The following is a 10760-nucleotide window of genomic DNA, read 5'->3' on the forward strand; positions in this document are numbered from 1 at the left end:
GTTGCTTGCATTACTTAAAGCTTTTCAATTCCTAGTTTTGGCCAAGACTAAGAATCATAATAACATAAAATTATCTTCAATAAATTGATATTATATTTAATAAATAGCAATTTTATAATTAAAATTAAATACATATACACATTAACTACATATACTTAATAATAATTGAATGGAGATGTTTGGCTACATTTCAAATGTAAAAATATTTCCTTAAACTAGAGCAAACACTTTCTGTTTGCCAAAAACGAAAACACATTAAATTAAAGAGAATACATACAGTGAAACAAATTGTTCATAAATCACCAACACAACATTATTATAAAAGTATTCAAATAGTATTTACTACCAACTACCTTCTTTAAGTACTACTCTTACAATATGTAGATCTCATTCGATAAAGGGAAATATACAATATTAATATTTTTTCATAGAATATTAAATAAAAATATATTATCTGTTATTAAATAAATTATTTATGAAATAATAAATGAAAAAAACAGTATTGGTACAAAAGGAAAAAATAACACAGTTTTGAGATTTGTTTTTTCTTTCTTTAAATTAATTTTTTTCATATAACTTTTTTTTAATATCTTAATCTTAATCCTTCTTGCTTCTGAACGGAGGAAAACGATCCAATAATGCATGGAATATACTGCCGGGTAAACGTTGATGTTTATTAATTAGAACTTCCAAAGCTTGAGCCACCTAGAAAAATGTTATGATTAAAAACAATTTTTTTATATGGTACGTTATGTAGTGTAGGGTTTATTATATTTTGTGAATGGAGTTGAAACCTAATTGTTTTCTCATATTTACATAAGTATAGAAAACTAATGGTAAATTAAGTGTTCCACTATTTTGTAAGAAATTTAGAACTCTGTTGGCGAGGTAAAAAGCTTCCCGTTAGCTTTTATGTTCATAAACGTTCTTTTCCCTGTCTGTCCCTGTATCCGTCCCTTTATCAATTTTTACTGCGAGGAAGGAGTTCATGGCTATGTATCATGTTTTCTGTGCCACGTCATGGTATCTCTCCTATGTACTTTAACTATTCTGTCTGAGTGCACGGAGGGCTCGCCTTTGCCCTCTGCTTGGTCGGTCACCTGTATGGGATTGCTCGACTACTTGTCCGCTACGCGTGTATGTTCCGATGTTGTAGACCACAACCGTTTGGATCCATGATTGGACTCCTCCAAATGCTTGCGCCGCTTATGAGTGGCTACAAGCCGATCGATCTTCTTAACGTGACTCATCCCTCTTATCTGCTAACGTTGATGTCTGCGTGGGGAAATTCGGACGGATGTCAGGGATCCGAATACATCTCTGAAGAAATTCTCTCTAGCGGACGCTGACGTTGTCTGTTAGCGAGGTAAATAGGTTCCAGTTAGTTTTACCAAAGTTCATAAACGTTCTTTTCTAGGGAATAAAGGTGTGTGTCCCTAGATCAATTTTCACTGTCAGGTGGAAGTTCTTGGTTAAGTCTATAAGTCATGTGGTCTGTACCACGAGATCAGAGCTAACCATGGTGACGTCCGGGGAGCTTCCATAGGAATTTAAGAATGTTACTGTAGTTGAGAATCTGGATGTATTAACTGGCTTAACAAACATAGTCTGCCATTTACTTACGTCTAATCCACTAACTGAAGTAATATATTTGAAATGTATCTCATATACAGATCGCTAAAAACATTTGTAAAATATATTTAATCATTGTATTTTAAGATTTTATGTCGAACTATGTCATTATGTTCTATTCTTCATAGACCTCCAAACAAGTCACATCGGTAAGATTTCATTGGGCTGTAATCATGGGAACTCAAGGGAGCCACCGTGGTGCAATGGTTAGCATGCCCGCCTTGCATACACAAGGTCGTGGGTTCGATTCCTGCTTTGACCGAACACCAAAAAGTTTTGCAACGGTGGATTATCCCACCTCAGTAATGCTGGTGACATTTCTGAGGGTTTCAAAGCTTCTCCAAGTGGTTTCAGTGCAATTTGGAACGCCTTTCGGACCCGGCTATAAAGAGGAGGTCCCTTGTCATTGAGCTTAAAATGGAATTGGGCAGCACTCAGTGATAAGAGAGAAGTTCACCAATGTGGTATCACAATGGACTAAATAGTCTAAGTGCGCTTGATACATCGGGCTGCCACCTAACCTAACCATGGGAACTCTATTAAATCTGAGCTTCTTTATTTGACACAACAAATTGTCATTCATAGGGGAAACACTTCTCTAATAACGAGTTAGGCGCAATTTGGAGCTCTGTGCTTTAGAGAAGTTGCGGACCCGTAAACTGTTAACTTCAAGAATTAAGTTTTCATAAATTAGTATAATTTTTTTTAATCTAATAGAATCGAAATAGAAAAAATTGGTACTGAAATTGAATGTTAACATATTTCCATTTTCGAATTGCAATGTTAAGAATGTTAAATAAATGGAAATAAATAAATAATGTACTACAAGTAACACTTACCTTCACTTGTAGCTGCTCCGGTGTCAATGAACCATCATATTCAATTGGCTTGCCAAGATAGGTACGGAATTTAACCGGAAATCCTCCATAGATTGGATACACAGGTATTCTTATTGTATTGTAGAGTTTCATGAAAAATTTACGAAATATACCCACTTGCCGAAACCCTTCACGAAGATTTTGTGTGAAGCATGGTATTATTGGTGCTTGAGCTTCCAAAGCCACTTTTGCAAAACCCACACGATTTCGCCATAATAGCTCATAGTAATTGTCACCGAATTGAGCTTCATAAACTCCGCCAGGCGATATGGCCAAGAGATTACCATCTTTTAGAATATTAACACATGACTGCACAGTTCCGGGACTAATGTGAAATGCTTCCGATATAGTTCCCCAGCCAGGTAATTTGAATAGGAAACGATCACCAATAGTGTATATTAAACGGTCCTTTTGCAAAAGCATACGGGAATTCAAGTAGTACATATCAATCGGTATGGCACCATGATAATAGACAATTAGACCAGAACCATCTTTGGGAATATTTTCCATTCCAATAACTTCATAGCCATGATAGATTCGTGCATGTGCATCCCAGATGGCTGCAACAATTTTTCTTCCAACTTCCCAAAATTTGCGGTCTGTGCGCACAGATCTTAGTATTACTTCTCTGTAAAATAAACAAAATGTAGTTTATTTTCTTATTCAATTTGTTTTTAATTAATATAAAACAAAAATTCATAAAATGTTTGAATTAGTAATAACTTCCATAAATTAATCATTTCCCAATAGACTAAAATACATTTTTATATCGAAAATGAAATTATGTGTCGTCATTTTGACGAAGGATCACTGTCAAGGGTTAAAAAAAATTGTTTGCTTCCATTGGTCGAAAGAAATGCTTCTAAATATTATTGAAATATTTTGAAAAACATTAAAGCGATTTACGATTGTTAATATTTGTTTTTGTTCCCTAATCTCGAATAAATTTGATTAATTGAATCAAACTGTTCGGTATATGGGCAGTTGGGAGCCACCGTGGTGCAATGGTTAGCATGCCCGCCCTGCATACACAAGGTCGTGGGTTCGATTCCTGCTTCGACCGTACACCAAAAGATTTTCAGCGGTGGATTATCCTACCTCAGTAATGCTGATGTCATTTCTGAGGGTTACAAAGCTTCTCTAAGTGGTTTCACTGCAATGTGGAACGTCGTTCGGACTCGGCTATAAAAAGGAGGTCCCTTGTCATTGAGCTTAACATAGAATCGGGCAGCACTCAGTGATTAGAGAGAAGTTCACCAATGTGGTATCACAATGGACTGAATAGCCTAAGTGAGCCTGATACATCGGGCTGCCACCTAACCATATGGGCAGTTCCAGTTTCCGGTTGAAGAAATATTAAATCACATATAATTTAATATTTCTTGACACTGGAAAAAAAACAATTAAAATAAAAAATTTTTAATGGTATTTTCCAGGGTCAACACCGGAAACTAAAACTGCCCTTTTACTGAACAATTTAATGACTGCTCAAGTTTAAAGTTTACTTTACATAAGTTAAAGAATAAAAAAATAATAATACATTAATTGGTGTTGACTTAGAACAGCTTTAGAAAAGGCAAATAATGATCATGTAAAACGATATTGCTGTAGTCTGTTGTAAGTTCTAATGGGGTCTTTATTATTTTGATTTAATTTTACTGCGATGGGAAAGTTTTTATTGAAGAAAATGCCGGCTGGGCACAAGAAAATTACTGTCATTGATTATGATCAATCTTGCTTATCTAATAATATATCTGAAGTACATTCCTGTTCTGCTATTACATTTTGATGTGAAAGATTTACACACTTTTGCTAAATAACGCAATATAATTGCAAAATTGATTTATATTTATGTGTATGTGCGTGCAACTTGCCCAATAGCAAATGTAGCGATAAAATTAATATTGCAAATCTATTTCACTCTTCCCACTAAGTTTGCTGGGGACAATTTTGTTTATCTGATAATGTGTGTTATGGCGTTATTTTATTGCCTCAAATCAATGACTAAACGTGAGACTTGAAATTTTAAAACAAGCCAAATAAAATTGATATCAGGTCATTTTACCTAAGTGTAGACGATAAGAAAAAAAATGTTTATTAACTTCATGAATAACATAATGAAATCGTACGACTTCTACGTAGAATATTCTATTTTCTATTTATCGTTTAATTTGTTAATCATACTATTATAGTCATAGCCCTTAAGGGGGTTTGGTGAAATGAATATTTGCTGCTACTGTTCCACAGTACCATTGCAGGATAAAAAATCTGCATATCGATATATATGGGGTAATACCTTTAGGTCCGTTATGAAAGATTTTCGATTTTTTTTTTGTGCCATTAAAAAAAAGCTAGAATTAAAAACAAAAAAGGATCAAGATCAAAACTTCCTCTTATTAATTACATCATGGGATTCCCCCATTTAATCCTTATAATTGAGTAAAGTTCTTTTTTGTTCTGTTGCAGGTTTGGAATCACCTCACCATTCACTTTCAATGTCCATTCACTTTCGATGTTTTCATTTTCGACCATTTTTTGTATATTTGTTAGGTCGAACTATATTTAACCTTCTATATTGTGTTCATATGATAATTATAAACTTTTTCTTTCTATTTTACTCTTAACTTTCTTTATCTAAAAATCATAGATTTGAATTAAAACCCCCTTGCGGATATATATGTATATGAATGTGTGTTATTGACAACAAGAGCATTTACAATTTCAATACCGGTTTTATAGATTGCCGGTAAAAACAAATGTCTTGATTCTAATAGAAACGATAAGTAAACAATTATTGCATTCCAATGAGTAATGTGATATAACAGACAATTGATTTTTCCACAAGACTATAGAATAAACATCCCCATTTAATTAAGATACATTGCGTTTTTTTATAAATACCTGTGTAGTTTGTAGATGAACAATATTAAAAACGATATATAGATTAATGCTACAAATACAAGAGGTAATAGGAATGTTGCTATCAGAGGGGTCAACAAACGATACACCCACAAGGAATAATCCAAATCGATATAAGAGGCTGAAAATAACAAAAATAAAAAAACAAAATTGCATATAAATATATGTCGACGTTAGCAAAACGAATATCGAAAAATATTGAATACTTTGCGTTTAACAATAATTACAACCAGATACTTACAAAGAAATTCTTGAAAGCTTTTTGTTACATTTTGTATAAAGTCCATGTTGTTTTGCTCTTCCAGAGTATTCACCAAATAACTTGACCCACTCCTTCACTTGGGTTATGGATTGATGGATCCGCAAAAACAAAAAATTGGAGAAACCTTAAACCAAAGACCTTAACTTTCTTTGTTGAATTCTGATCGACGCTTTCAGAGTGTAGCTAAATTATGATTGGTGCCAATAAACTAAATTTTTTTGTTGTTATTTTGACTATTCGCCTCTCTTCTTTTTTTTTGTGTCAAAACCTGTATTCCAAAGCGGTGTTTGTATGTTCCAATTTCTTCGTTCTTTTCTGTTTGCCCTGTAAGCTTTTACTTTTTTAGCATATATTAATTTTGCACTTTGTTTATATTATTTCTATTTTTCGATTATAAACGCTTTTCTTTGAATGTACTACATTAGCCGTACAATAATTTACATTATTATTTAAAATTTAAATGCAATATTATTTGTTACAAAATTCTGTTTAGTAATTCATTGTTTATTTATTTTTAACACAATATCACTCCCTTTACCATCATCTTTTCATTGTCTACTATTCATTCATAAAAACAACTGTTATTTTGACAGCTACAAAATGGCAAACATAAATTAAAGGGTACCATAGACTTACAAACAAATCACAGCTGACAATATTCATGATAAGAAGGGTCGTTTAGATTCGATGAATATTTGATCGATTTAGTTATAATTGAATCAAGAAACATGGTGGGATTCTTCACGATAATCGCATGTTAATTTTGTCTACCCAAAGAGTTGTTTGCACTAACTATCGTGTCATTCTGTAACTAGTCTTGAACGACTATTATTTAAGCTGCGTTGCGCTTGGCAACCCTGCTACTAAAAACTGTGGAATAGATAGAAAAAAAAAAAACAGTTTACAAATTTGGAAATTGTTTGCTAATTTAAAAGAAATACACCCCTGCCTGTATTTCAAAGTTCAATTTCATCCTCATCGCTACCACAGGCTCGTAAATGACACTACAACAATCAAAAAGTACAAAATGTACATGTAAGTATTTTGCCATCACTATTCTTAGAAGAGCCGAACGATCTGCCACAACGTCGAATTTTCAGTGAATGGGCCCTAGAAAAGTTGGCAGAAAATCCGCTTTTTTATCGACAAATTTTGTTCAGCGATGAGGCTCATTTCTGGTTGAATGGCTACGTAAATAAGCAAAATTGCCGCATTTGGAGTGAAGAGCAACCAGAAGCCGTTCAAGAACTGCCCATGCATCCCGAAAAATGCACTGTTTGGTGTGGTTTGTACGCTGGTGGAATCATTGGACCGTATTTTTTCAAAGATGCTGTTGGACGCAACGTTACGGTGAATGGCGATCGCTATCGTTCGATGCTAACAAACTTTTTGTTGCCAAAAATGGAAGAACTGAACTTGGTTGACATGTGGTTTCAACAAGATGGCGCTACATGCCACACAGCTCGCGATTCTATGGCCATTTTGAGGGAAAACTTCGGAGAACAATTCATCTCAAGAAATGGACCGGTAAGTTGGCCACCAAGATCATGCGATTTGACGCCTTTAGACTATTTTTTGTGGGGCTACGTCAAGTCTAAAGTCTACAGAAATAAGCCAGCAACTATTCCAGCTTTGGAAGACAACATTTCCGAAGAAATTCGGGCTATTCCGGCCGAAATGCTCGAAAAAGTTGCCCAAAATTGGACTTTCCGAATGGACCACCTAAGACGCAGCCGCGGTCAACATTTAAATGAAATTATCTTCAAAAAGTAAATGTCATGGACCAATCTAACGTTTCAAATAAAGAACCGATGAGATTTTGCAAATTTTATGCGTTTTTTTTAAAAAAAAAAGTTATCAAGCTCTTAACAAATCACCCTTTATATTGTGAAACGCCAAGCGCAACTAGCTTATTATAATTTAAATAAAAAGAGAAATGAAGTGCTGAAAACATTATTATACTACGTTCGCACTAGACACGAAATCCTCGTAAACGAGGATTTTGGCCGAAATCCTCCTAGATCTCAGTAGATTTGCAATAGAAAAAAAATCAGCTGGTTCGTAGAGGATTTCAACGAAATCTCTTTCAAAATCCCTTATACTGCCTTGTACAAAGGTGGTTTTAGTACTAAAAAAGCGCTTTTTGCAACCCTGCCCCAATGTTCCTTGTAGATGAATGTGTGTGTGCGTGTACACATATGGGTTTGTGTTTGTATTGATATATTTACAAACAGCTGTTAAATCCTCAAATCTACGAAATCTCGTTATTTTGCCAGTCCGAACACTTGATATTTTTGTTCTAAATAGCGAGATTTCGTGTCTAGTGCGAACGTAGTACTTAAAATTGTGAAAGGTATATTGGTGAACAATTTTTTAATTTTCAAATGGAATAAATTGATTGTTTTTCAGATATTTTTCCATACACGCTGCATCCATCGAGAATAAAAACACTGGCTGATAGACGCTGCAACATGTAACTCAACATCATTCTATTAATAATGCAAAAAAATATGTTAAATGTGTTGTGAGAGTGGTAAAAATGGTATATTTATAAGAATTTATAAATGTTTAATCAAATTAATAAACATCTAAATGATCGTGTTTTACTTGACCACAATGATTCTTTTACAACTATCTTAAAATTCACTTTTTCTGATTGTTTGAAGGGGCTCTTATTGGGGTCGTTCTAAAATTATCTAACAAGGCACCTAATAATTGCGCTCATTTGAAACTTCTTTGTAGTAACTTGGCATGGTACAACTTCTCAATAGTGACGGCGCTTTTCCGACGAGTTTTGGACGTCGTATACGATTGTTTTCGACGTGGTGAGGATGCTCAGAAGTGCCTTCAATTTGAAAAAATGTTGGCAGGGACATAGCCGGAAGAGAAAAAATATGTAATATTCTTAATCTATGTGAACTTCCCTTTAATTTAAGACCATTTTAGACAGTTCCGTCCGACTAAGTTCTTATAACAGCTTTTCACCTTTGGATTTTTAAAATGTTGCAGAAAACTCTTTTGTAATTAAATTGGATCCATTATTTTCCTATTAAAAGTAATCCCAATAAACACAGGATGAGCGTTTTTCAAATGCAACAACTTTTCAGTTTGAAGGCCGGTATGCACCTCTAGCGAAAAATTTCATTGCCATAAGAAATGCATTGCTATTTATGCTAACGAAATTTTCGGTAGCGTTCAATTTCGTAAGCTGGTACGCACCTCTAATGAAAATAACAGGGTTGTCAAAAGCATGTTTTGGCAGCAAACATTTAATTTATTACAATCATTGTGTGCGTAAAAGTTTTAAAAGGTCTGTAAATAATAAAAAAATTATTTGAGGAATATTTGGAACATATATTAACAATTTTTAAAAGCAATTGGCTGGTTTAAAATTTGTGTACACAGCCCTGTTTTTTTGTTGTAGACTTAAATAAATTTTTCCTACCGAAAATTTCGCTAGAGGTGCATACCGGCCAAATATTCCTCAAATAATTTTTTTATTATTTACAGACCTTTTAAAACTTTTACGCACACAATGATTGTAATAAATTAAATGTTTGCTGCCAAAATATGCTTTTGACAACCCTGTTATTTTCATTAGAGGTGCGTACCAGCTTACGAAATTGAACGCTACCGAAAATTTCGTTAGCATAAATAGCAATGTATTTCTTATGGGAATGAATTTTTTCGCTAGAGGTGCATACCGGCCTTGAGGGTAAATATAATTTTCAACATAAACTCAACTTGACTTGAAATAGCTCATTTTCAATACATCTTCAAATTGTTTGCGAATTACTTCCAATTTGCCAAAATGTTGACGAAATCTTTGAAAAGGTGTTGAAGATAATATGAGAAAACTTTGACAAAACACTACCCTAAAATGCAACGAAAAAACCATGTGGTTTTCAATACTTATTTGTGCAACGAAGTTCGTGGTCAATTGCAAGAAATAAAAAAAAAAATAGAAAATTTTAGACAAATAACCAAATAGTTTATAAAAATAGGTAAGTGAAAATAAAAAATGAAATAAAACTTTAAGGAAGTCACGAAATGTATATCTCTTTGCAGAAAACTGAAATTATGGATTCTACGTTCTCGAAAACATTAAAAAGCTGGCCGATGAAAAAATTGTGGATAATTAACTGGAACTGCTTCAAATAGTTTATAATAATTGGTACGTCAATATGAAAAATTAAATCAACACTTTAGAGAAGTCACTAAATTTAAATCTCTTTGCAGAAAACTAAAATCTTTGGATGCTACATTCTTGCAAACATTAAGAAGCTGACCAATGAAAAATGAGTGGCTTATCGACAAGAAAAAGTTTCCAGACAAGAAAAAGTTTCCAGAAACATTACAAGTGCAACCTATTAAAATTGTTAAAAACATCAAATTGTTGAAATCAACAACTTCTGGATGAACATGTGCATCACATCGTCAGTTTAATTCATATGCTATTATCAGTTTAAAATGGATATTTTGTGAATTCCTTCTGCTGGAAATCAATTCTAACACGCGGTCCAGTACGTTCCTGATTTCAAATTGCCCGCATGTTAATAAATGTTAATGCTGTTTTATGACACCAAAAGAAGGAAATCGAATTATCAATGCAAAAGTGTTTACTAATAATGTTTAAGATATTTAAAGTTTTGTTGTTTGTTTTTTTTTTTTTTTTTTTGTTCTTATTTGTTGATATGTTTAATAAGATTATTATTTATCAATTGGTAATGTAGTGTATTATGTAGTGTAGTGTATTATTATATATTTTATTTTGATGAAAATTAATAAATTATACAAAATTCATAGAATTTTGGCTTTGATTTTCAATTTGAAGTGGGGATATCATTCATACAAATTTAGGTTGAAAAGTATTTGCAACGATGTTAATTTTGAATTTGACTCGCATCGAAAATTGTTTGACAAATTATTGAGTAGCGATGCATTTCAATTTGAGGATAACACTTGAGATATTATTGCTAATGTGTTGAATTTCACTGTTGAGGGTAATGTCTGTTTTTTGTTGAGAACGCGATTTTCTCAACAATTTCTCAACTTGAATATTACCCTAA

At 33.2% G+C, this 10760-nt stretch overlaps 1 protein-coding gene and 1 long non-coding RNA gene across 2 annotated transcripts; one reads left to right on the forward strand and one right to left on the reverse strand.

Annotated features, from left to right (window-relative positions):
• Positions 1-70: 70 nt before the first annotated feature.
• On the reverse strand, positions 71-6239 carry LOC142231921 (DGAT1/2-independent enzyme synthesizing storage lipids). Its single transcript, XM_075302587.1, has 5 exons — positions 5960-6239; positions 5671-5899; positions 5412-5550; positions 2472-3138; positions 71-705 (listed from the first exon to the last, which is right to left on the reverse strand). The coding sequence occupies exons 2-5, from the start codon at positions 5714-5716 to the stop codon at positions 598-600; spliced, it is 960 nt and encodes a 319-aa protein (XP_075158702.1). The 5' UTR covers positions 5717-5899; positions 5960-6239; the 3' UTR covers positions 71-597.
• Positions 6240-9736: 3497 nt separating this feature from the next.
• LOC142230423 (uncharacterized) lies at positions 9737-10493 on the forward strand. The gene is made up of 2 exons (XR_012720680.1): positions 9737-9865; positions 9931-10493. It is a non-coding gene; the product is annotated as an uncharacterized LOC142230423 (long non-coding RNA).
• Positions 10494-10760: the final 267 nt, after the last annotated feature.

Source organism: Haematobia irritans, chromosome 3, assembly GCF_050003625.1.
Source record: "Haematobia irritans isolate KBUSLIRL chromosome 3, ASM5000362v1, whole genome shotgun sequence".
In the NCBI taxonomy this organism is placed as follows: Eukaryota; Metazoa; Arthropoda; class Insecta; order Diptera; family Muscidae; genus Haematobia; species Haematobia irritans.